General features: G+C 44.1%; 2 protein-coding genes and 1 long non-coding RNA gene across 7 annotated transcripts in view; 2 read left to right on the forward strand and 1 right to left on the reverse strand.

Moving 5' to 3' along the window:
• MAP4K3 (mitogen-activated protein kinase kinase kinase kinase 3) overlaps positions 1-13463 on the forward strand; it is a 66841-nt gene extending 53378 nt beyond the window's left edge. For all 3 annotated transcript variants that reach the window (XM_048296762.1, XM_048296763.1, XM_048296765.1), the window contains 8 exons: positions 260-318; positions 2198-2301; positions 3032-3203; positions 5305-5373; positions 5490-5582; positions 7167-7237; positions 9773-9828; positions 11965-13463. In XM_048296762.1, coding sequence (XP_048152719.1) covers positions 260-318; positions 2198-2301; positions 3032-3203; positions 5305-5373; positions 5490-5582; positions 7167-7237; positions 9773-9828; positions 11965-12052 — 712 coding nt within the window. In that variant the 3' untranslated portion in view covers positions 12053-13463. The remainder of the gene's footprint in view (positions 1-259; positions 319-2197; positions 2302-3031; positions 3204-5304; positions 5374-5489; positions 5583-7166; positions 7238-9772; positions 9829-11964) is intronic.
• Positions 12704-18083, reverse strand: LOC125322731. Its single transcript, XR_007202192.1, has 3 exons — positions 18016-18083; positions 16169-16531; positions 12704-14902 (listed from the first exon to the last, which is right to left on the reverse strand). It is a non-coding gene; the product is annotated as an uncharacterized LOC125322731 (long non-coding RNA).
• Positions 18084-18458: 375 nt separating this feature from the next.
• The window catches only part of SOS1 (SOS Ras/Rac guanine nucleotide exchange factor 1), a 43721-nt gene continuing 36259 nt past the window's right edge, over positions 18459-25920 (forward strand). Inside the window, exons 1-2 of one of the 3 annotated variants that reach the window (XM_048297225.1) lie at positions 19268-19956; positions 21345-21640. In XM_048297225.1, the coding sequence (XP_048153182.1) occupies positions 21635-21640 (6 nt within the window). In that variant the 5' untranslated portion in view covers positions 19268-19956; positions 21345-21634. Of the gene's footprint in view, positions 18578-19267; positions 19957-21344; positions 21641-22634; positions 22716-25920 lie in introns of those variants that run through there. The other 2 variants (XM_048297223.1, XM_048297224.1) reach the window with 2 other exon arrangements.

Here is a 25920-nt window from a genome sequence, read left to right on the forward strand (position 1 = left end):
TGTCAGGAGTACTGTGGCCAGTCTCAATAGTGCCTGTTGTCTTCTAATCTCTATAGAAACTCTGATTCCTGTTACCAGCAAATAACATTTTGGCTTATCTGATAAATTTTCAAATTATTGTTCCATGATTTCATGAGAAATACACAAACATATATTTTTAGTTTTTTGGTGTGGTGGATATTTTCTATCAGTGACTGTCTAAAAACCAAATTCACTCAATTGTTTAGTTGATCAATAATTTTGTGTTTATCTTTTGTAGGAAGTTTGCGGTATCTGCAAAAATTCCTGACACTAAATGGTGTCAAAAATGTTGTGTTGGTAAGTAAAGGTCTGGAGAATTAAGTGTGAAGAGGCAGCACGAATGGTGGCAATATTAAGATTACTGAGTCAGGTTTAGGAGGTGAAGGGAGAAGAGGCTTCTTTCATTATTATGAAGCTGTGCATTTGCAGACAGTGAGCTCGTTCAGGTTAGTCCTTGTGTTTAAGTAGTGAAAATTTTCCCAGTTAGCTCTTTATATTTAAAGACAATTTACAAGCAATGCAGAGAAGCAGAATTATGTCAAAATTCAACCCAATCCTCAGGAAGAACCCAATCTCCATGGATGGAGGAACTTAGAGAATTTGCTATCAAGATCAAGCCACCTGACTTCTTAGCAGAAGTTTCAGTTATCAATATTGGGTGATAAAAAGCAAAGGAGTATTTTTAATTCTTTGAGGACAGTGTTGTCTCTGAAGCCTTTATAATGTGTTCAGTAATGTGCCAGCCACAAAAGTCTCAAAGATGCACTGTGTTAAGACATGTTTTAAAAGGGAGGCAGATAGATTAAAAAAAGCCCCAAAGCACTGTGAGTGTCAGTGAATGCTGCAGGGAGCACCCACAGGGGTGACAGGGGTCAGTCAGAGTACATAAAAACTCTGACTTTCTGACAGAAAAAATAATTTGCAAGTCCGTATGTTTCTAGGTTTCTGTTCATAAAACAAGAATCCTTGTGGTGTGCTCCTCTGTGATTTCTGTCCTGCCAGGCACAGAATTTAACAGGGGTGCTGTGGTACTTGACATTATGAAGGGGGGAGTCTTCATATTCAGAGATAGCTCAGCCTCCTATGCCTGGAGCCCTTTGTGCATGATAGGTGTAAGTGATAATTTGTGAACACAGCAAGGGTGGCTGTAAGAGTCTTACTTTTTGTGGCCTGAGCCTCCATTCCTGCTTTTGGCAGGCACATAAGTCTGCTTTTGGCCTCGGGGCAGCAGGAGTGCCACAGGAGGCAGAAAAAGACGAGAACTTCTGGTCTTCTTTCTGCACCTTAGAGGTGTTGGTGATTGTTCTGTGGTTTCTGCTGCTGAGGTCAGCCTTACTCAGGGTCATGCCAAGCATTATTTGCTGCACTTTGCAGTCAGTCTGACTGATGTGGAGTGGGAACTTGGATTAATGAAATAAAGCACTGATGTTTAAGGTACCAAGGGGTTGCTGATGAGTTTCTGTGGCAATAAGGTAGCGTGAGCATATTTCACTTACGTGGATAGTTCTGGATTGTAGAAACTTGTTATCTAAACTGGGTTGTTAATTGCCTGATGGCCCACAGTCACTTTACTGCACAGTGAAATCTGGTCTTTAGATGTATTTGTACAAAGTGCAAAATAACATTTATCTTAAAGGATACGCTGGCGGTGCTTAATGAGTGAGATTTTGTCAGTACTGTAGAATTGAAGTTGTGAAACTTCAGATTTCACAGGGCCTGATTTTGCAACTATATTGTTCTCTGCCAGTTTTTAATTGAATTTTGACGGTGGAAGAACAGCACTTCCTGCTCTTCTGCTGTTCTTCAGTTTCAACTGGATTTCTTGATGATCTAGGAGTGTTCATCAGAAATACAGAGCTGCTGGATTTCAGACTTGCTGTGACAGTGCTTGGAAGGGCAGCTGAACTGTTGTTCACTGCCTGCTGGGTAACTGTGTGTCATAGAAAAAGCCATTCTTTAACAGCTGCTTATGGTGATTTTGAGATAGCTTAGACAAACCAACACAGTAGACCCAAGACACTCCAAATGTGTATGCAATCAGCTGTTTTTTAAATATATAAAAGATTTGAGTGGGGGTGGTGGGTATTTTCCAAAAGTATATGGACTCATATAGTTGGAAATAGTTTATAATTTGCATGTGCTTAGTACACTAATACTCTCTATCCTTTTTTGGCAGTGAGAAATCCCTACACAGGCCACAAGTACCTTTGTGGAGCACTACAATCCAGCATTGTTTTGTTAGAATGGGTTGAACCAATGCAAAAATTTATGTTAATCAAGGTAAAATTACAGTTACTCTCATATTCACTTCTAGTTATCTTGTAGTGACTTGTTAAGAATAAGCATTATTCTTGATTTATTAGGCTTTTCTCTTGGTTTCTGTTGTTATATTGAAAATAACTATTTAAATGTGTCATGTATTAACTGACTCAAAACAAGTGTTCATGTTTTTGGGGTGCACTTCAGTTAGAGAACCAAGCCCTTCTCTCCATGAACATTGCCCTTCAGTTGCACAATAGAAAACTGAGGCTGGCAGGCTGAGACAGTGGTCTTGCTCCCATACTAGAGAGAAGGTGACCATTTACTCCATGGTTTTTTGACTCTGAGGTGCCCAGAAATGCTTGTTATCTCTCCATCTGACATCACCTGAAGAGACAGAGTCAGGGTGGGCTCATGTTTGTAAAAAAGGCAGCTGCTGTAACTCAGCCTGGAAGAGAAGGCTTAGAGGCTCAGTAGCCAGGGAGAGCAGTGATGAGCACTCTTGTTGTCTGCGGGCAGCTGCAGAGGACACACATAATAAAAGACATGCTACTTTATTTTAACTGAATTGGCATGAGATGCTCCAAACTTCTTAACTTGGGCCTTTTGTATCTATCAATTCCTGTTATCTGAAGAAGTAAACATAATGTTACAGAGTATGGCATAAAATTTACCATACAGTTTGAATATCTAATAGCAACTCAGACTACATTTGTTCCCTTCTAATATCTGTTTTTGCTTATTCATCTAGCACATAGATTTTCCTGTACCTTGTCCACTGAGATTGTTTGAAATGCTGGTAGTCCCCGAGCAGGAATTCCCTTTAGTTTGTGTTGGTGTCAGTAGAGGAAGAGACTTCAACCAGGTGGTGAAGTTTGAGACTGTCAACCCAAATTCTACCTCTTCGTGGTTTACAGAAACAGGTTTGTGTGCTGTTGTCATTGCATTCAGAAATGTTCTTTGCTCTTCTGTTATAGCTGAAGCACTAAAAGGTAGGCTTCTCTGAGGAAACAATTGGTTAAATCATTAAGGCTAAGTGATAATTGTAAGTTCTCTGCTTGAAGGGGTATCTGGTTGAACCTGCTTGCACGTGCACTGTTTTTGGATGTTTCTCCTTGTTGAACTGATTGGATTCCTTGAGATTTTTGGTGTAGCAGAGGATGGAGTTACGGTTTCTTGCATTTCCATAAATTAGGCAGCACTTTATTACTCTCTGTGCTGTTTTGTGCTCTACCCTGGCACCATGACTTCTGTTTATTGAATAGGTTCTAGTAAAATTGTGTTTTGAGCAGTTCCTTTCAACATCTCTGGAAGATGTAGTTTGGCTCTCCTGCGATGTGCCACTGTGGTTAGAAATGGTGTTACCAGCCTCCTGCTGAGATAGAGCATTCTTCTGGTGTTTATGGAAAGCAAAAAGGATTAGGACCACTGGTAGCAGAAAACCAAGTACCTGCGAATCACCAGTGTGGGCACCATGAGTGAGGAGGCCACCATCTGAGCAACAGCAGAAATTCTCTCAAGGAAGTGTGCTAAGAATTACTTCTTTAGAGTTGCAAGGTTGCTCCCTGAACCTTGATGCAGTAGGGAACCATTTCTAGTCACACCTTGCTGGTTCAGAAGCAGTAAATAGCTTTGTTTTGGCCAGGCATGGATCCCTTGCTGGTTCATGATGAATTTATACATAGCTCTGTGCTGGCATACACATGTGCACGAGTCCAGCTTAGTGTGTACTGTGGAATTCAGTAAGAATAATGCTTTCCACCAGGAAGATACCCACTGACCTTCCTGCTGCTGAAAAGTGCACCAGATTCCGGCACAGTTACAATACCCAAAGTGAGCAGTGGGTGGCCAGTTAACACACTTACCTACTTCAGACAATGCATTTTATTTTCACCCCTACCTGTAACTGTGTGACTTTATCATAGAGTCCATAAAAATAGCACTCTGAAGAGAAATGTCCTGTTGTCATTTCTCTCTCAGTATTGTCTGCATTGGTGCACAAATACAAGAGTACTGGTCCCTTCTCTGTTCTTTTTTTTTAATGTGTAAAATTTAGCATTGCATTGCGTCTTCCACACTTCATTAATTTCCTTGAACTACTTGTGTGTTCTCATGTTGTGTCTGTGTTGTTTTCTCCTATTTTTGTAGCTCCAATTTAAACCCTTTTGTTGTATCAGCTTATTCCTGTCCCCTGCTGGCAGGACAGCAGTGATGCAATCAAACAGATTTTTATTTTTTACAATTTTAACCAGAAGCAGCTTTTGTGTTTTAGGTAACATGCTCTAATTTTTTATGTCTAATGGATTTACTGAGTTTCTCTTTTCTATATGAAAGATGCCTAAAGAATCCGGCAGTAATGTTGAATTAGTAAGAGCTGCTTTGCATGTAATTTTAATGTTACCAAACACATGGACCAAAGCTACACTTCTGAGTTGACATGTCCACTAATCACTTGTGGGTCAAATCCTCATTTGCTGTGATGGAGACTGCTGCAGCTATAACACAGAAGAGAAGAAAATAACTCTTCTTTTGAGGGTTTGGAGAAGGAAATAAGCCCTTATTTTTGGAACATCTGGGGATGGAACATCTGCAGATAGCAGCAAGAATTAAGTAGTAATATATAAGTCCCTATCAGGATTTAGAAATAAAGACAGAAGAAAAGTGCAATGAAGCAGCATAGTGTCGACAGTCACGTATATCTGCCTTTTTGCAACAGCAGTGTTCAGTTACACCAACAGAGAATAAATGGAGAACAGTGTACAATGTCAGTTTGCTTTTGTGACATGGCTCAGAAAAGGCTGGATTGAATCCATACTTCCATATTATAGCTTCAGTTTTCCTGTCACAGCCAACATGTTGGATAAGTGGACATGCCTCTGTAAGAGAAGAGAAATGTCACTGGTAAGATGATGATTTTAAGTAAAGTAAACACAATAATGCATCAAAATATCTCAATCTCTAGAAGTTCCATTTCAAATTTCATGCTAATTTATGTTATGAACTAACACTGTCATTTTTTTATAGACACTACAGAGACGAGTGTTGTCCATGTAACACAGCTGGAGAGAGATACCATTTTGGTGTGTTTGGATTGTAAGTTTAATAGCAACTAAATATATATGTATGCATATACATGCATGCTGTCTGTCTTCAAATGAAGTTCATCCTGAAGGTAATTCTTGGTTAACATATCCTTATTTATTGTCTAGGCTGCATAAAAATAGTGAATCTGCAAGGCAGGTTAAAATCCAGCCGCAAACTGTCATCGGAGCTCACGTTTGACTTTCAGATCGAATCAATAGGTAAGTTGGATTTCATTAGTAATGTTGAGTATCCCTGTAGGTCAGAGAGCTGGGCAATCACCAACTGGATGAAATTTAACAAGAGCAAATGGTGGATTCTGCATCTCATGGGATGCGGTAGTCCTGGTTATATGTACATACTGTGGGATGAGAGGCTGGAGAACAGCTCTGCAGGAAGAGATCTGGGAGTTTGGCTTGATAGGAAGCTGAAGATGAGTCAAGAGTGTGCCCTGGCACCCAAAAAGTGGTGACCAGCAGTAAGGACATGGAAATTATATGGAGTTGCATACGGGAAAATTCAGGTTGGATATTAGGAAGATGCACTGTACTCAGAGAGCGATCCGTCACTAGACTGAGCTCCCCATAGAAGTGGTCACAGGACCAAGCCTGTCAGAGCTCAAGCAGCATCTGGATGATGCTCTTGGAAGGGACCCATAAGGATCACTAACTTGAGATTTTCTGTGATTGACTTGTTCAGTGTTACAGTAAAGAATTAGGTATGCTACCTGTCTAGTCTTTGGCACTTGGAACACTACCTCACTCATTTCACTTTGTGTGAGGAAACTAAGTGGAGGGTTCAGCATGTGCTTTCCTAGGAGCAACTGGAATGAGTAATAATCCTGGAGTCTTCCTTGATTAAGCTAAATGTCTTGGGAGTATGATGGAGGCTTTTAGCCTCTAAAGGAATACCTTAACACAGCCTACATAAACTCTGTGAATCACCCATGCCTAACTCATTTTGTGTATGTGTTTATGCAGTCAATTTTTATAAAGCAGCTCAAAGACTAAATTATGTGATATGTCACAGGTTGCATAAATTTTGTTTCCTTGTGTAGAATCTGAATGAATTAGATTTGTGAAACAGAAAGAATACATTATTTTGGCAGTCCTCCAGTGGTTACGTACCTGGATTGCACCACTTTCTATTGAAAGAGGGTTAGGAGGGTGTGTGCACAGATGGAGGGTAGTACCAGAAGAGGAAAGACAGTGGGAACGAAAATAGTCAGGAGTTGGAGGGAGTTCATTTCTGAGGAGAAGCTTTAAAATTTCAGGCCCCTCAAACATAACCTCCCAGAGAAGAGGACAAGAAAACATTGCCACCGAAAATACTTTTATGGGTCTTGATGTTTGAGAATGGGGGGAAGGGAGGATTCAATCTACTTGAAGCTTCTCACTCTGGGATCTCTGCATGTACTGTGGTCCTCACCCTGCTTGTCACAAATGAGCTTCCAGTGGCCTGTTCTGTCCTGGCAGTGTCTCCAAAGACACTCCTGTAACTCTTCTGTTAAAATCCCATATATATTCTCTGCAACTATTAAAGGGGGGGTTTCCTGTTCAAAGAAAATGACACATTTAGGACTAGACATTTAGAACATTTAGGTGGAAATGTTTTTAAACCCTGCCCATTAAACAAATAAATACATAAATGCAGCTACTTTTGAGGCAGGTTCAGTGATTCCTGGGAGATGTGATACAATGGAATATACATGTACACATTTCAAAATTGCAGTCTTCTGCTTTTGGCCTTAAAAGCAAGAGTTGATGTTATGCCTCAAAACTGACTCCAGTGTTCTTTCTTACCAGTCTGTCTACAAGACAGTGTGTTAGCATTCTGGAAACACGGCATGCAAGGAAGGAGTTTTAGATCAAATGAGGTGAGTACTGCATTTTGCTTCAAATTCTGGCTTCTAGTGTAAGCCACGTGGAGGAGAAATGCACAATGCTGTTGTCTGAAAAACATTTCAGTAACTTCCTAGGTTAGACCTAGAAGCTGGAGTCTCATTCTAAGCTTGTATCATAAGCTGTAAATACAGCATTAGTGGAGCTGAGAACCCCATCACATCCAACTAGCAAAACAGAAACAACAGACTGGGCCAGGATGCCGTAGAAAATATCCAAGCCTAATTCTTGCTAATATTAATCTTCGCCTTAAATTGCTTTGAAGACCACTGTCAGTTCCTTAGCCTCTCACACAGGGATGCAAAAATTTGGGCTTTGCCAGTGGTTCCACTGCTGAGCTTTAGCTTTTTGTCACAGTGTCAAATGAGTTGCCTGATGTTTTTTAGTCTCTTCCATGTTCTCTTGGCTTACAAATACTTTGAAGAATTGCCCAGCTTTCACAAGAAATATTTTTCCATCTTCGGGAGAAAAATACCAGATTGACCTAAACCTGATTTGTTTGGTTTTTTTCTGAAATCTTCCTGTAGTCCCTTTTTTAGCGAGATTGATGTGATTTTTAGATGGAGTTAAACCATTATAGTTACCTTCCCAAATAGTTGGTTGTTTTTTTTTTCCTTGCTGCAAGCCTTGTGTACCTTTTAGGGAAAATGCTGTTACTTGGTTGGATTTTAGTGAGTCTTTTAATTTGGTTATTAATGAATGTTTACAAACATCACCAGTTGTTCCATCAGTGTTTCATTGGCTGAGAAATTGAGCTCATTATGACTAATTGTATTTTAAGGTACACATAAGTCACGCCATGGCAAGCTTAGATATTCCATGTTGTTCCACTGGTACATTGACTTGCACAAAGCCCCAGTTTGACCCAGTTGACCCAGTCTGTGCTAACAGTGAGCCTGCTCTGTGTGACCCAAAGTCTAGAGTCAGACTGCTTCTTACTTCCAAGGGTGCAAATGTTTATTGTGGCATTTGAGCATTGGTCTCCCCATTGGTACTGAGTAGCTCTACTCCAGCTGGGAGAGACCACGTCCCTGGGTGCTGCAGTCCAAATGGATGCATTTTGTTGTTTATGTAAAGCATCCGGGACACTGGCTTGCTTTGTTACTGTCAAGCCAAAGCCAGAACCTAAATGAAGAACTGAAAGCAGAACTGGGGTGTGCACAGAGAGCAAGCCACTTAAAACTTTTTCTCTGTAGAACATGTCTAGGGTAAGCTTTTGGGCCTTTTTCAATTCCTTATGGCTCCTGGCTGTCCCACTAGCTGCAGCTGTTGAAAAAAAATAAACCTGTTTTCTTCTGTAATATGAAAAGCCTTCAGTGCCAGGCTCAGGTCTTGACCATATTCGTTATTTTTGAGGAATTTTGTACTACATAGTATCTAGGAAGTTGTTGCATGGGACAAAAAGCTGACTGACTTAACTTGCAGCATTTTTTTCTTTGAAGACATCATTAGTTCAGATTCCCTATTCTAATACAGTTGGCCTAATTGGGGATGACTTGAGCTGCTTGCAAAGTTATTTCCTTCCACAACTGTGACCTTCCATGGTGGTTTGATTGAGTGTGAAGAATGAAACAGGGAACTGTGAATTCTGACACAAGAAGCTCAAAATCTGGGCAAAGATTGTACAGCCTTAGCCTCACAGAAAGCAGAAATTATTTTTTTTAGAAAAGTGAAGAACTTCATTGCTGTGAATTAAAATTCTCTTGCAAGTTCTCTGCACCAGAAGCAAATTCACCAAGTCAGCTAACATTACTAGGATCTGGGAAGGAGATAAGAATGTCTACTTTCCCCAAGAATATGAAGTTTGGCTGTGTAGAAGAGCTTTGTAAACAGTGCTGCATGTTCACAAAGTGACTAAATACCCTTTGGAATATGCACTGTTTGACTTTGGCTGTGGTTGACTATTGATGAGCATGATGGTTTTCTGGGTGCTTTGATATTCATGTGATCATAAAGATGCATCACACAAGTACAATTCACCAACAGAGCACAAAGGTCAAGTTGCACTTGTCTGAAATGTCAGAAGACTTAAGTTTTCTTTTTGCCATGGACATAAGTACCACAAATTAGATTATGTTTCTCTGCTAAGGTTTTCAGAATATGAACTTAGTGCACTCTTACTATAATTAAACATTTCAACAAAATGTGTTTTATGTGTGATTTACCTGACCCATCTTTGGATATCCACTCTAGAGTGGATACACTGATTGCACCTGATCTCTTTCAGTCATGGCTGTAAAGAGAATTGTAATGGTAACTCAAATACCAAGCTGAGCCCTGCTGTTGTGCTTGCAGTTGCTACCAGAGGAATTCATGTAGTGTGGGAGGAATTACAGAAAACTTCTATATCTTAGTTCAAAGTGGCAATTGCATTAAGTTCTCTATTGGATTTTAATTGGCAGTCAGTTGGTAACATCAGTCACAGTCAATTCTTTTCTCTTGACTGATGATAAGAATAAAATGAAAACACTTGTGCTCTGAACATGTAAATATTTATTTTTATTGTCTAGATCACACAAGAAATTTCTGATAATACAAGGATATTCAGGCTTCTGGGATCTGACAGGTAAGATGAGAAGTAAACATGACATATTAAAATAAAAGAATAATGTGTGTTCTCCTACCTCGTAAAAGTTTTTTGCATGTTTCTTGCAAATTCTTTTTTTTAGCCCTCTTAGACATTCCTTTGTGTACATGTCTACCTTCCAGTCCTTTGCTTTTACTTCTCTCTTTCTTAAATTAAAAAATAAAATCTTCTAAAAGTGTTTGTGTGCTTCCAGAAGTATTCAGCCATGCAAGAGGCTCATACTTGGCTGCAGTCACAATCTCCAGGAGTGTTTTCCTTTTTGTACTGTAATTCTTTTGTTTAACTTGGTGAAATCTTTACTTTCAGATGTTTTGCTGCAGTAGCTCATCAAGATCTGCTTCTGGAGATAAATGCAAATAATACTTAAAAAATTTAAATATCTCACTTTCAATCCCAGAAAGGAAATCTCCCAGTTGTTCTCCCAACATGACAGCTCAGTTCTTGTAAGAGCTCTTGATAACTCCCAGTGTAGCTGTTCTTTGGCGTCTGCTTTCAGGGCACTAACACTCTCTGTGTGACCCACCAGATACCAGCCTGCTGAAGTCAGTAACTGCTGTTTTAGGAGCGTCACTGACTTCCTCAACTTTCTCTGCCCTGGTGTCGAACTTTGTACTTCTGTAAGAGCCACAGAAGCAGCAGCTGTTTTGTCTTTAGGGGAGTGCATGCTGATGTGACAGTTTCACCAGTAATGAATTCATAAGAACTGCAGAAATAGGCTTTAACTTTGCTTTTGAGAATTGCCTCTGTCTTATGCTGCTTGCAGTAAATTCCTGTGGCATCTTATAATGACATTGCAAAAAATTGCCTTGTAAAAATGTCCTCTTCCCCAAATATGGTCTCATCTATTTCTGGCTTGCTCTGATAGTTTCTCAAGTCTAAGACAATGTGTAAAGAGTTTGCACTGCAATAAACATTAATTCCAATTTCTTCATATACCCTTTTCCTTGCAGCTCTGTCCTGTTTTGCACTTGAGCTGTGAAGCCTTTTTCCAGTACATGAGTCCTTTCCTAGGCAGTTCAGAGGAGCTGGTGTTCTGAAAAGCCAAAAACCTGATGTCAGTCTAATAAAAGCTTGTGTGTTGCTTTCTCCTCATGAGCAGGGAGTTGCCTCATGGCATGAGGTATCATTCCCTTTGTGGAGCACATTGAGCAGAGGTCAGGTTTTCTGAGCCATAGTTTTGCAGCAAGCAAACTTTTCTATCTGAATGCACAAGAAAGAGATGGATTTGAGTTTCCCACAATCTGCCTTCACTTCAGGATGTTTGTGGAGGAGAAGTCAATCATGAACATCCTGGTCTGTTGAGCAGTTTTACCAGTTCTTGCCTGATGAAAAAAATCTTAAAGAGTTTATGAAACAAAATTGTGAGTGTTAATTTCTCCTCTTTGGAGCAAAAGGGCTGATCTAGGACATCCCTTGTGGTCTTTGCAGTTGTAGGTCCAGCTAACCCAGTCATTTGTCTCCAATGCTGGCCAAAAGTGGGTGGCAAGAAAAAGTAAGAGAAAGTACTCTTCCCATAGCAGTCCTTTCCTTGAGGATTCTCTTGGCCTGCAAATTTTTGTCTCTGGGACTTCCAGAGTTGGAGGAAATTTCTGTGGGTTAGGGTGCATGGGCTCAGGGATTAACTAGAAATACTCACAGAAGAATCAGCTTTGTTCATCTGTCATTCCAGTGGCAAGAGGCAGACTAACAACTTTCAGAACCAGAGCCTGATTAATGGGTTAGCTTTGCAAAGCTCCACGAGAGCACAAGCCCAGTAGGGGAGTGATGGACCCTTTTCAGAAGCCCTTACTAAAAGGATGAAAGGCAACAGGGATACATTGCAGCAAGGGAAATTCCAGCTGGATAAAAGAGGGGTAAACATGATGGTGAGGGTGGTTCAACACAGTGGCAGGAGCCCAGAGAGGCTGGGAGATCCTTGGAGACCTTGTCCAAGTAAAACCGTGAGGTCGCTTTGAGGTTGGCATTGGTTTGAGGGGCTTTTGGACTAAAGGCATCCAGGAAAAGAGAAATGACAACCAGTCAGATGGATCCTAGGAAGGAATATTTAATGATGTCCCAGGTTGTTTTTAAATGAAGGATCACTTGACATTGTGGCTTTTTTAATTTCCATTTTAGGGTCGTGGTGCTGGAGAGCAGGCCGACGGACAACCCGACAGCCAACAGCAATTTGTATATCCTGGCAGGGCATGAGAACAGTTACTGAGAACAGCACGTGGCAGGCAGCTCACTGTGAGGAGAACACTCCTGCTGCAGCAGCACTCGTGACTGGCTGGAATTGCACAAAAGCTGCAGTAACCCCACTTCAGTTGCTTTATAATTTATTGTGGCATGAGAGGAAGACGAGAATTGTTTGTGGTATGGACACAGAAGCATTATAATACCACAGAAGTGCTTAATTTACTGTTATGTAATCTTTGTACATATGCAGTATTTTTCAGCGAAACTTCTTGCTGAAGCCCTACACTGACTTTCTGTAGATAGAAGTCCTCCCGTTAAGTACAAGTGTCTTACCTGTACAGATGTAAAAGTCACTGAGGATGCAAAAATTAAATTGGGGTACTATTATAAGGACGTCTCATGTGTTTATTATAAAGTGGGATTCTAGCAACAAATATAGTACATTTAGCAACACTATTGTATTTTATTATATGTAATTTACTAATACAAATAAATATTAACTTTTAGAAATTGTAACCAAGGCTGTAATCAGATTACAATCTTGTTTTAATTTCGATACAACACACTGGTGTTCATGTTTGCACAATGTATTGAGATGTGATGTATTTAGTCACAAAGGTAAGCTGTGACTTTGTGGATATGACTTGGGCTTCAAAGTTCCTTCTTTTTCGTTTACTTGGGTAGATTTCTTTGTGAAACAAACCAGTTAAACACCTGTATTTTTTATATTTAATTAAAACTTTCCTTATGATTACTTCTCTATGCTTGAAAACAATACCTTATGGATGGGTGTCAGTCCCAGACTAGTGGTACCTGGCTGTAATTCTGCAATAGGTGTTTGAATTATTAGTGTATACAATGATAAAAAGTAGTTATTACTGTTTGTCTTACTACATAGTTTCATATCACAATGAAAAGGAGCAACATTCCACATTGTGGAAATGGCTCAGAGATGTTGCCATTTTGACTTTTTTTTTGGCCTTACAACCATTTTCACACTTTTCTTGATTTTAGGATGTTAACACATGGCCAAAATTTAGTTACTACCTCATTGAAACAATACAATGGTTACTACGCATCACGGGAACTTAGTTTTGATCAGAAGTATTTTTGATTGCTATTTTCCAATGGAGTGTGTAAATGCCAAGTTTTAAGCAAAATGCACACATTTGACTCCTTTTTTTGTATATGTTCTTTATATTTTATTGTGATAATATACACTAAAACCAAACTAAATTAAAAGTGATTTATGGCCTGCGTTATTGTTGTGATTGGTAATGCTTTGAAATATGTTCCCTAATGTATATAATGTAAAATAAATTTTTTTAACATGTTGTTGTACAATTAGATTATCACCTGCACTGATTTTCCACATAAGACTAAAATGGAACATACTGAGTTTTCAATTCTGCTATTAAATGGTTGTGCCAAACACAGAAGCTGGGCGTCTGAATGTATGAACAGAGGTTGTTGGAGCTCCACTCGGGGTTGGCATCAATACCCTTTTGGCCTTTGGGCAGTGGATATGTGGATTTGAGCTAAGTCTTTCCAAATTCCACCTTGTGTGGTTTGTTCCCTCCATTTCCTGCTTTTCCACCTCTGTTGATTGCAAAACTGATTTATTCTTTTTTCAGCAGGTTTATTTTTCTGCCTGTGGGCCTCAAGCTTACTGCTTCTGCCAGCCCCAGCCTGGCTGTTCCTTGTCCTGAGCCTTGGCTCACCCTGTGGGACAGGTGGTGGCAGGAGCCCCACTGATGAGCAGCTGAATTCTCAGAAAAGTCAAGAAGTTGTGTGTGTTTCACAGCACCCTTGTGAAATCCCCCAGGGGGATTTCCATCCTGCCTCCTGTGGACTGTTCCTCACTTGGACATGCAGTATGTCGCTCAGCTTTAACAAAATGTAGTACAGGTGATGTGCAGTGAATGTGCTTCTTCCTGGGGGGTTCTGCAGCAGCTGGGACCAAGTTTCTCAGGCCATTGCTGAATTACAGGCACCAGAAGCTAAGGGCTGTTGGTTTTTACTCTGGTTGGGCATTTTTGGTATGAGCATGCATGCTGGGATGCAGCTGGAAGGGATAAAAATAAAGAGGACAGGGTAGTGGCATGTGGGAAGAAGGAGCATTGTGCTAGGGCACATGTGTTTCCAGTCTGTTGGTATAATCAGGACAGCTTTGCTTCTGCCATGCTGCTCTCTAGCCTCAAAGAGAAGAAGTGAAGGGTTCCTGCGTTACTGAGGATTGTCCTGTTGCAGGATTTGAGGTTTGTGCCACAAAACTGCCTTTCCTTCATCTTGAGCTGCTTGACTACTCTGCTGACAGCTGAGCCCAGGAGCCTGGTAAATCAAAAGGTCTCCTTTGCTAGACCTGCAGCTGCCTTGAACTGAAGTTCTCTTGAGCCACGCCTGGTAGGAGCTTGTGACTGGGATCCTGGTGTAGGACTAGGATCAGTGTGTGGCTGACTGATGGGAGCATACTCAGAGCCAGGAAACCCCATCACAGGCACCATGAGGTTACAGCAAGGCCTCTGCCATGGATGATGGGCACAGCCCCTCCAACAATCTCTGTGGCTTCCCTTTTCCTCTTCCTAGTCCCTTCCATGCTGGCTCCTAGCGAGTGGTCCAAGCTGCTGGCAGGCAGGAGGGTTGATGTGACTGCAGTGGGGCACTCACCAGCCTGGCAACCAAGTCTGATCAGTGCAGGAGCTGAGCTTGGGCCTCATCCCAAACAGAGCCTTTTCACAGGGCACAAAAAGCAGTGGTACCATGTGTGTTACGGAAATGCTCCTGGAAGCAGGATCACAGGGGAACGAACACTGCTTTTGTCTTTTTCTTGCCCATCTCTCCATGCAGTGCTGCCTGCCACTGTCAGAAACTGGATCTGGTGAAAAAGAGGGGGTTCAGATTCAAATTCTGCATCCCACAGCCCGTAACTGAAAGCAAGGGCTGTGTAAGGTGAAGCACAGCCTGGCTGCCTGTAGCTTTGCCATGGGGAGCTTGCAATGGGGCTGGGGGAGCCCAGCAATGCTGTGAGTGCTGGTGGGGGTGGATGTGTCCCCCAGGCAGGGAACATTTCTTACACCCCACAGGGTTCAGCTTTAGCAATAACCCTCCTGGGTTTTGAAGGATAGCATGGGAAAATAGCTGGTAAAAATAGGGAATGTACCAAAACCTCTTGCTTCCCTCCAAGGAATCACACCAAAAATACAGGAAGTAATGTTTCAGGCCTGTGTCATCTATGAGTGGTGTAGAAGAAGGAGTAGAAATTTGTCTGGGGAAGGAGACACAAAACCTGGCACACTCCCAAGTCTTTACTGTGGACAGCAATGCTGGGTTTGGTGCTTGCTCAGCATCATCCTCTACAGCTGCATTACTGCTGCTGGAGGTCTTCTTCCCTCCTTGGGTTCAGATTTTCATAAAGTCATGGAATGGTTTGGGTTGGAAGGGACCTTAAAAGACCATGTAGGACCACTCCCCTTGCCATGGCCAGGGACACCTCCCACTAGACCAAGTTGCTCAAAGCCCCGTCCAACCTGGCCTTAAACATTTCCAGGGATCCACAGTTTCTCTGGACAACCTGTGCCAGGGCCTCACCACCCTCCCAGTAAAGCTTTTTTTTCATAACATCCAACCTAAATCCCTCTTCTTTCAGTTGAAAGCTATTTCCCTCGTCCTATCACTACGTGCCCCTGTCAAAAGTCCCTCTCCAGCTCTCTTGCAGGCCCCCTGCAAGTACTGGAAAGCTGACAGAAGGTCTCCCCAAAGCCTTTTCTTCTCTAGGCTGAACAACCCCCATCTTCATATTATGGAAAGGTGCTCCAGCCCTCTTCCGGACTTGCTCCAACAGGTCCATGTTCTTTTTATGTTGGGGACCCCAGGCCTGGATTCAGCACTGCAGGAGTGGAAGAATCACTTCCCTTGACCTGCTGCACACATGACTACTGCTGCAGCCCAGGATGCAGCTGTCTTTCTGGGCTGCAAGTGCACATTGCTGGGTCATGTCCAGCTTTTCATCCACCAGCACCCCAATGTTCTCCTCAGGGCTCTTTTTAGTCTCTTTTCTGACCAAAGCTGTCAGGCAGCATTTGCCCTTACTGAAGCCATGTTGGCTGTCACCAATCACCTCCTTATTTCTCTTGTGCCTTACCAGAGTTTCCAGAAGGACTTGCTCCATGATCTTGCCAGGCACAGAGATAAGACTGACCATCCTGTAGTACTCTGGATCTTTCTTTTTTCCCTTTTTCAAATGGGGGTTATGTTTCCCCTTTTACTGTCAGTGGAAGTTGCACCAGAATGCCACAACTTCTCAAGTATGATGGATAGTGGCTTAGCCACTTCATCCACCAGTTCCTTCAGGACCTGTGGATACATCTCATCAGGTGCCATGGGCTTGTGCACCTTCAGGTGCTTTAGAGGGCCTTGAACCCAAACTTCTCCAGCAGGTGATTCTTCAGTTTCCCAGGCCCTGCCTTTGCCCTCTGCAACTCGGGCAGTGTGGCTGGAGCACTTCCTGGTGGAGAAGGGGGCAAGAAAGTCATTGAGTACCTCAGCCTTTGCCATGTCTTGGGTAATCAGGTCTCCCCTTTCCTTCCAGAGAGGGTCCTCATTTTTCCTAGTGTTCCTTTTATCACCAACATACCCACAGAAACTTTTCTTGTCCTTGATGTCCCTGGCCACGTTTAATTCTCTCAGGGCTTTAGCTCTTCTAACCTGATCCCTGGCTGCTTGGACAACCTCCCTGTGTTCCTTCCAGGCCACAGCCCCTGCTCCCACCCTCCATAGGCTTCCTTTTAGTGTCTGAGCTTGTCCAGGAGCTCCTTCTGCATCTACACAAGGCCTCCTGGCGTTTTTGCCCAACTTCTTGTCTCAGCCGGATCCATCTCCGTGTGTCCCAGACGCATCCATCTCTCTGTGTCCCGGACAGATCCATCTCCCCGTGTGTCCCGGACAGACCCATCTCCCCGTGTGGCCCGGACAGATCCCTCTCTGTGTGTCCCGGACAGACCCATCTCCCCGTGTGGCCCGGACAGACCCATCTCCCCGTGTGGCCCGGACAGATCCATCTCCCCGTGTGTCCCGGACAGACCCATCTCCCCGTGTGGCCCGGACAGATCCCTCTCTGTGTGTCCCAGCCAGACCCATCTCCCCGTGTGTCCCAGCCAGACCCATCTCCGTGTGTCCCAGCCAGACCCATCTCCCCGTGTGTCCCAGCCAGACCCATCTCCGTGTGTCCCGGACAGACCCATCTCCCCGTGTGTCCCGGACAGACCCATCTCCCCGTGTGTCCCGGACAGACCCATCTCCCCGTGTGTCCCGGACAGACCCATCTCCCCGTGTGTCCCGGACAGACCCATCTCCCCGTGTGTCCCAGCCAGACCCATCTCCGTGTGTCCCAGCCAGACCCATCTCCCCGTGTGGCCCGGACAGACCCATCTCCCCGTGTGTCCCGGACAGATCCATCTCCCCGTGTGTCCCAGCCAGACCCATCTCCCCGTGTGTCCCAGCCAGACCCATCTCCGTGTGTCCCAGCCAGACCCATCTCCCCGTGTGTCCCGGACAGACCCATCTCCCCGTGTGTCCCGGACAGACCCATCTCCCCGTGTGTCCTGGACAGACCCATCTCCCCGTGTGTCCCGGACAGACCCATCTCCCCGTGTGTCCCGGACAGATCCATCTCCCCGTGTGTCCCAGCCAGACCCATCTCCCTGTGTGGCCTGGACAGACCCATCTCCCCGTGTGTCCCGGACAGATCCATCTCCCCGTGTGGCCCGGACAGACCCATCTCCCCGTGTGTCCCAGCCAGACCCATCTCCCCGTGTGTCCTGGACAGACCCATCTCCCTGTGTGGCCTGGACAGACCCATCTCCCCGTGTGTCCCAGCCAGACCCATCTCCCCGTGTGTCCCGGACAGATCCATCTCCCCGTGTGGCCCGGACAGACCCATCTCCCCGTGTGGCCCGGACAGACCCATCTCCCCGTGTGGCCCGGACAGACCCATCTCCCCGTGTGGCCCAGATCCCGGGTCACCGGCGGTCCCAGCGAGCGCCCGTTCGCCCTCCCGCCGGCAGGGGGCGCGCGCGGCCGGCCCGCCGCTGGCGTCACTTCCGCCTGGAAGGCCGCGACCACGCGTGGCGGGGCGCAGGCGCGGGGGGGCGCGGGGCGCCGCCGCTCCGCGCATGCGCCGCGGCCGCCGACGGAGCGGGCGAGGACGGGACCGGGGAGGCGGCGGCGCTCGCGCTCCGACCCCGCCCCTCGCGGCCCGCGCGACCCCCGTCCCGCCGCGCGCCCCCCCCGCCGCCCCCGCGGCCACCCCCGCGAGCCGGGGCGGGGAATGCGGCAGCCGCCGCCCCCCCCCGCCGCTGCGGGCCTGCCGCCCCCCGCCGGCGGCGGGGGAGCGCCGGGGCTCCCGCTGAGCGCCGCCGGCCCTCCCGCGCGGCTCCCGGCCCGCCCGGCCCGCCCCGGCGGCACCATGCAGGCGCAGCCGCTGCTCTACGAGTTCTTCAGCGAGGAGAACGCGCCCAAGTGGCGGGGGCTGCTGGTGCCCGCCCTCAAGAAGGTGAGGGGCGGCCGGGTGCCCGCACCCCGGGGGCCCGGCCGCGGGATCGGGCGGGCCACGGGGCCGCACAGGGCTCCCCGCGCTCCGAAAGCGGCTGCGGGGCTGCCTGCCGGGGGTCGGTCGGCGCCGTCCCGCAGGGCAGGCGGCTGCTTCTGGGGGTGCCCCGGCGCGGAGGGGCCCGGCAGCCGCGCTGGGGCGATGCTCTGACAGACGGAGCCGTGTACATAAAAACAGTGTGATGGACACGCGGGTGCTGTCCCCCCTCGGCCTGGAGGGAAGCGAGTGGTGCTGCTGCGGGTTTCTGCTGGTCTTCCTTGGTGACACGACTGGGAATAGGGGGGGGGATTGTTATGAGCAACTCCTGCGAGAATTTTGGTTAATTAGTGTTCGTGTCTAATGGCTTTTCGTTAACCTTCTCTTAGTTTAAATACCTTTTTGCTGAGAAGGCTTAATCAGGACAAACTAGCAAGTCTTGCTCCCTCAGGATGGTGAGGCTTGTGCCTGTGGCGTGGAAAGAATTTATTCGGAAGAGAGGACAAAATAGTGAGGGCTCCTCTTCCACTTTTTCAGCCTGAGCCCAGAAAATAGAATGCGTAAGAAACAAGTTTTCTGACACTGTTACTTGAACTGGCTTCAGATTGCAGAACTTCACGCGGTTTAGTCCTGCACAGCAACACTTTCTGAGTTACTGTCTAGTTACAGTGATTAACTGCAACGCCTTCGTGAAAGGCTCCTTCCTAGGGCTGGTTGAGAGGTCTCAGGTGCTGCAGTTGTACACATTGCAGTATTTCTTCCTAATTTCCTCTTGCAATGTATTGCCTCTCTTCTCTGGGGATGCTCTTTGAGGTCTCCAGCACTGTGTGACTTTGTCCGGTTCTTGGAAGTCTTTTGCTTGTCTCATCCGTACCACGTGCTGTTAATGTCTTATCCCTGGATAGTTGCTTCCTTGAAACTTCACTAACCACACGACTCACTTGTGGTGCTTGTAAGCACTTGGACACCCATCCACCTGAAGCCTGCTTGGAAGCTGGAGCTACCCAAGGTCCCAACCACAGAGAGCTTTTTCCTTTGGAGGATGGTTTATTCCATGATGGAGCAAATGTTTGTCAGATTTGGAAGAAGTCTCAGTGCTGACGACTGGAGTACAGAGAGTGAGGATTCAAAGCAAGCAAGCCTTAAAACTTTGGAATAACTTGTGACATCTGACATGCCAGATTTCTTCCCAGTGGACAAGCCATTCGTGAAGTCACCCTGCATTAAAGATGCTTCCTGAAGGAGTTGGATGAATACTGCAGTGGGAAAAGGAATTCTGGAATCTGAGGTTAACAGAGAAGGCCAATGAGGACAAGCTACCAAAGATGACGAACTGGCCCTGCAAGGTATGGTTGTCCTGGTTTTGATGTCCTCTGCTCTGTTTCTCATTGTGGGTAGAGGGTTGACAGGAGTCAAGGGGAGTTAGTTCTGAAGGCTTCACACTGAAACTTGTAACTGTCTGGCAAATGTTGACTCTTTTGACCTCAGCTTTTCATGAGATCACCACCTGTTTCCTACCTTCTCTCAGACTGTTGCTGCTTGCTACTGCTGTTTCTGTAAAGATGGAAGTAAAGAATCTGTCCAAATTGTCACCAGCTTTACTGAAGAGCCAAATACTTGAGTTACAGGAAAACTAAATGGCAGATGAAATTGTTAAATTACTATCTTATTGGCTTCTTCAATAATAGAGAAACCATGTAATGTATTTTCCTAACTTGATAGAGGTACAAATAGTTTTGGGTAGGGTGTTTTGCCCTGATAAAGGCCCCTAAAGTAATGAAACCTGTCACGGGTGGTGGGTTAACCCATGAACAGCACACTGCACTTGCCTTGATAATTGTCTGTCATGGTTCACAAGGCAGGTGCAGCACTGCAGTCAGTGACCCCTTGGGTAGCTCACCAAGACCCGAGCTGTACCCACAGGCCAGCACATGGGACTGATAAAGTGGAGAGGGTGGCAGCACATCCCGGTGGGGTCAAAGGGCAGGACTGTCCTGGAGGGAAACTGGTGCCTTGTGACTTTGCTGAATTGCCAGAGCATTGCTGTCTCAGTAGGAGTCACATTTTTGGAAGCTCACGTACATCCTATTGTTGCTAGAGGAGAACCTTTCCTTCACTTCTCCCTTAGCTGACCAGATGCTGACACTCATTCTCAGATAGTGACAGCAGCTGAATGCAACCTGAAACCAGGTGGATGTAGAGGCAGAATTGTGATGATTTCCTGCACAGCTGGAATTAGACTTAATAGTTTGTGGAGACCTGTGTTGAATTAATAGGTCCAGTGAGGAGAGTGGCATTTCAGTTAACATTGTAGAAGCACATATACCAGGATGGAGTGTTTGCAGCTCTTGGGGAAGGCTGCCACACGTGGACTGAATCATTAAAATGCCATTGCCCTTTTGTAACTGTGAGTTGGCTTCTAATGCAGAGCTCAAACTACAGCCTTGGGATTGCTTTCTTTAAAAGTAGGTGTTGTTGAATCATTGCAAATAGTTTTCTTTTTCCAGTGAATTATTTTGATTCTTTTTTTTATCAAGCAGCAATCCCAAGAATATAGAGTAAGAATAAATCTCTTCCTACATTAGGCAATTCTTAGGAGACCATGCCTTGTGTTTCATTAGACACGAACCTTAGCAGTAGAGCTGTATTTGCTTTGAACAGCTGCATTTGCAAAAAGCAGCTCTTGTACCACTGAGATCATAATGCAATCCCTTTTCTTCTGATTCTTCTTCAGATGCTGTCAAGACAGGCTCCAGTGCACTCAATTAGGAAGAAAATGATGTCAACTGAGATTCTTCTCTGCCTGGTCACAGTTATTTTGAAGCTGCAAAAGAGGAGTGTTGCCCAGATCTTTGTTTGCTGGCTAAAGGCAGTAATCATGGTGATGAGGTACAAGAAAAGGAAGAAAGAATAACAACAGGTGTCTGAAATTCTAGTTGCAAGGATGGACAGAAGGTGAGATGCTGGGGCTGAAGATGAAGGATTCAAGACATGTGAAACACCAGAGGTCTCAGATACCCAGAGATGGAGGTACACAGCTTTTAATGCACCTTGGAAAACAGACTCAGAAGGGACACCTGCCAAGTGATGCCACTTCCAGCACTGGTGTTCCTCTGCTAGTGAATTTCTACACTTTATTCTGGTCATAACCTTTTGGATAGTTTTTCTTGAACATCATTCCTTATGACTTATCTCGTTGGCGTAACTTGTTCTTGGAGTCAGAATTTCTCTGCACGTGTATGATGCTCTTGTTCCCTGATCCATTGGTTTTTGCAGTAGGAAGGAAGCATGTCATCCTTACTGATGGATACCTTAAACCCTTTGATGATGGAGAAAAAAGAATGTCCTGCTGTTTGCATACCTCAAGTTGTTTTGAATCAGTTGAGCAATTAACCCGGGGTACTGCTGGAATTTGTTGTGGTCAGAATGATTGGACTGGTGTGGCTTGGCAACTGAAGGGATTTGCTTCATCAGTTAAGGAAACTGTTCCAGACAGTGTGCTTCCAGGAACTCCATGTGTTGCCTAGTCAGTCATCCAGACCTTTTGTGGAGCAAAAGACATGGGAAAAGCTGCTTCAGTGACTACAGAGTTCTCAGGAAGCTGTTGCTGACAAAGATATTTCTACCTGATTTTTAGTTACCTGGCACTTCCAAGTGATGACAAACCAGTTGCCACTTGCTACTTGGAATGTCACTTCTTACTCTTAGCATTGCTTCATACAAGATGTAGAGCTTTCTTAATTTCTGATCACTTTGGGTCTTCAGTTCCTCTGATGGCTGTGGAGGATAAAGCTAAGAACATCCCAGTTCAGCAGTTCAAGTCTTCACTGCATGATTTTTTTCACCTGCTCAGTGGAGCAGTGTGGTACTGCTGCCATTCTGAGACATCAGCAGAATGTTACCAAAAATCCGACTCCTGCCTCCTTGGTGAATTGTTGCTGAAGTGTGCATCCAGGACATTTGTATTTGATTTAATTTACTGTATTTTTAATTGATCAAGGTAACAAAACATGGTCAGGGTTACCAAATATCAGCAGAGATGTACAAGGATAGAAGAAAAAGCTTTTTAAGGAGTGCTGACTATAAGAATGCTCATCCATGCAAGGTATAACAAGGTGTTTGTCCTGGAGTGTTTAGTGATAAGCTTGTCAGTGTTTTTTTAGTTACTGAGGGAAAATAAAGAAAAGATATGTTGAGTAAAAATAAGAGTTACAGCATTAGTGAAGACTTTTGAAGGTGCTGAATTGAAGAAAATTCTCACTGAATGATCTCCTCTGTTGCCAAATAATTCCTACTAATAATCCATTGAATAAACTGCAAAGGTTTAGAAAATTTTCGGTTTAGAAAACTACTTACAGTCAGTCAAGTTTTATTCTCTCTGATAGTGCTTTGGAGGGTGGCTTGGCCTGTTGTATCATTACAAAACTCCTTCCATGATCAATATGATGTGGTAAATACGATGCTTTTTTCCCTTTAGACCCTTTTTTACAAGCCCTTCAGCTGCCACCGGGGCAGACTGGCAGCATAGCCCGTGCTCAGCAGTGAAGCACAGTTGTTCTTTAGCAGGAGCTGTTTTTTGGATCATACTGTGAGTTCTTGCCAGAATCCTGGTACAGGGGTAGTGTATCTGTAACTCGCAGTTGATGCTTCATTTTTATTTCAGTTTGTTACATAGCTTTAGAATTGTTTCCTTTAGAATTCCTTTAGATTCGTTTCCTTTTGTTACACTGTTTCCTTTGCTATACTGTTTTCTGAAGCTGCTGGAGCTTCTGTTGCTCCTGATGGACTCAGGTCAGTTATTGTTCTCTCAAAGCCTCAGGATTTGTCTGGTGTGTTCTGTACTTAAGAGAACAACTGTGAACCTGATTGTGTTGATTGTTAATGATGCTTTAGGAACATAAAGCTGGTGTTTATGTAACGTGAAGTTGCTTTAAGAAGTGTCTGGAGCCAGGTTTTTTCATCCTGAATTGAAATTTTTCAGCTTGTAAGCAACCTGTTAGGCTTTTTCTCATGGCCACTGAGGAAGAGGTAACTGAAAACTGTTGCTGAGGATGTGAGGTTTAGTATCAATCAGATTGTTAAATTCACTGTGTCTTCCTTTCTTATCTATTATCAAACACCTCTTTCTAATGCAGAGCAAGCTGCTGAGTGTCAGTCTAGACTGGAGTTGGGGTCATCTTGTGACCAGCCTATGAGTTGTGCTGGACCTGCTGGAGACCAAGCTTTCTGTGTAACCTGAAGCTGTTTGATCTGCTGTCCTTTAAATGAAACGTTTCTCAGGGTTTGGTCTAAGTTCCTACTGCTTCCCATGAGGCTTGTGGGAATGTTTATATTCTAATTTATTATGTAGAGTTTGGGGAAAAAAATGGTTTGAGAAGACTTTATGTAAAATAAGCTGCTATGGGTTATAAAATAAGATCAGCCATATTTATCTTTGTATTATACATTAAGCACTTTCTTCTTTGTTGTTGGTGTCAGTGACTTTTTCTGCCAGTTTAGATTTATGGCTGCCTAATTTTTAAGCTCTTGCTGTTCCTGACAGAAATTCTTTGCTTTTGTGCATTTTAAGGGAAGAGGACAAATAGGCAGGGGGGAAAAAAAGGCCAAGTGTTCATATTGTAGGATTTTCTTTAAGTGTTACAAGTCTTTTTTTTTTCAAGCAGGCACTATTTGTCTCTGCTCGTGTTCTTAAGCAGATCCTGAAAAGCTGTTCAAGAAATGCTGGCTCTGCTTATCTTTAAATAAAGAAAACCCTGGTCATTTCTCTTCTGAGAATTAGCAAAGATTGAGAAGATTGGATATTCAAAAAAGTGAATACATGAGTTGAGTGGAAACAGCCATGGTGGCAGAGATTTGTAGCTGATGTAGATTGCATTTGCCCATTAGAATTGGTTGGGATATTTTGAAGAATCTAAGCTTCTTTTAAAAGTTTTTAAGCTGCTTTTTTAGTAATTTCTCTTATCATAAGATAGACATTTTATTGTGTGTGTAGGAGGGAAGGGAATGGTTCTGTCATTATTTATGGGAGAGGTTAAATGTTTAGATAAGAATCTGATCTAAACATCACAACACTTCAGAAGTTGTTAGTCTGTTTTTATCATGTGTATTCCTAAGTAGTATTGAAGGATCTGGTGGGATTCAAGCCATACTCCCCTTTTTCAAGGGTGGTAAGGCAGGGTGGCCCACATTTTTTAATTTAAAATCTGAGATGACTTTATGAGAAACATGGAAAGCCCCTGGTAATTTGATCTTCTCTTTTTTTTTTTTGAAACTGATCATGTGACGGTTTATGCTAACAGATGTTCCCATTTCTTGTCTTCTCTTACTAAATCTTGCATCTTACCCAGCCTTGCATCATGTCTCAGATAATGAACTTGGGACTTGAACTGAGTACCCTCAGTAACACTCTGTCATTCTCAGTCTGAGCCTTTGGGTACTAGAGAAGTGCAGATACTGAAATTACACATTTCTCTGACAATTGTGCGCCGAACTGTGCTGTACTTTTCCTTGTTAGTCTGGTTGTTTTCTTTTGTTCACTTGTATGACTTTGAACCCTGACTGACACTAAGTGTCACGTAGCAATGAAGGTTATTTACCATCTACCTAATATAGATAAGCTGTGCTGGCAAGCCAGTGGCACCTCATGATGTTTTCTTCTGCCAGGGTGGATGTTCTGTTAAAGTGGAGCTCAGCAGTGGCCTTTGAGAAGGATGGCGTCACTGTCCCAAAGAGAAGTGCTTAGGGAAAATGTCTGAAACCTTTATCTCCTGAACTCAGAGTAGGTTATCATTATTGACTCTGTTTTGGCTGACTGTGGATAATGTTTCAGGTTATGGCCTGATGTGGTATTTTTGTTTGTTTGTTCTTATTCCTATAGGCTCTGTGTTACAGACCAAAGGAGTTGTAATGAGGTTATTAAAGTCTGGTCTGTTTTCTAAGTAAAGGAGAAAATGGAGCTGCTCTTCATCACTCCAGTTCATCACGCTCTGTATTTTTACTGTTGAATTGACTTGGTAATTTAACACTTCTTGAAATACAGAGTGCTGGAGTATGATATAGGGAGACTGTAACACAAATTTGTTCAGTTCTACTCTAAAAAAACCAAACATGAAAGGCAGCATCTTCCAGACGGCTCAGATCAGCTCTGCTCTTTAAGAGAACACTTTGGCAAGTCTGTAATTTCTGGTGTTCAGGTGTTCCAAGCTGGTACAGTATTTCAGATGTCAGTGTTTGAATTGTAAATAATGTTTGGGACTGCCTGGCATGCTGTTATTTGTGTAGCTCCACAAATACACTCTGTAGCTGTGCGT

This window comes from Corvus hawaiiensis, chromosome 3 (assembly GCF_020740725.1).
Source record: "Corvus hawaiiensis isolate bCorHaw1 chromosome 3, bCorHaw1.pri.cur, whole genome shotgun sequence".
Taxonomy (NCBI): Eukaryota; Metazoa; Chordata; class Aves; order Passeriformes; family Corvidae; genus Corvus; species Corvus hawaiiensis.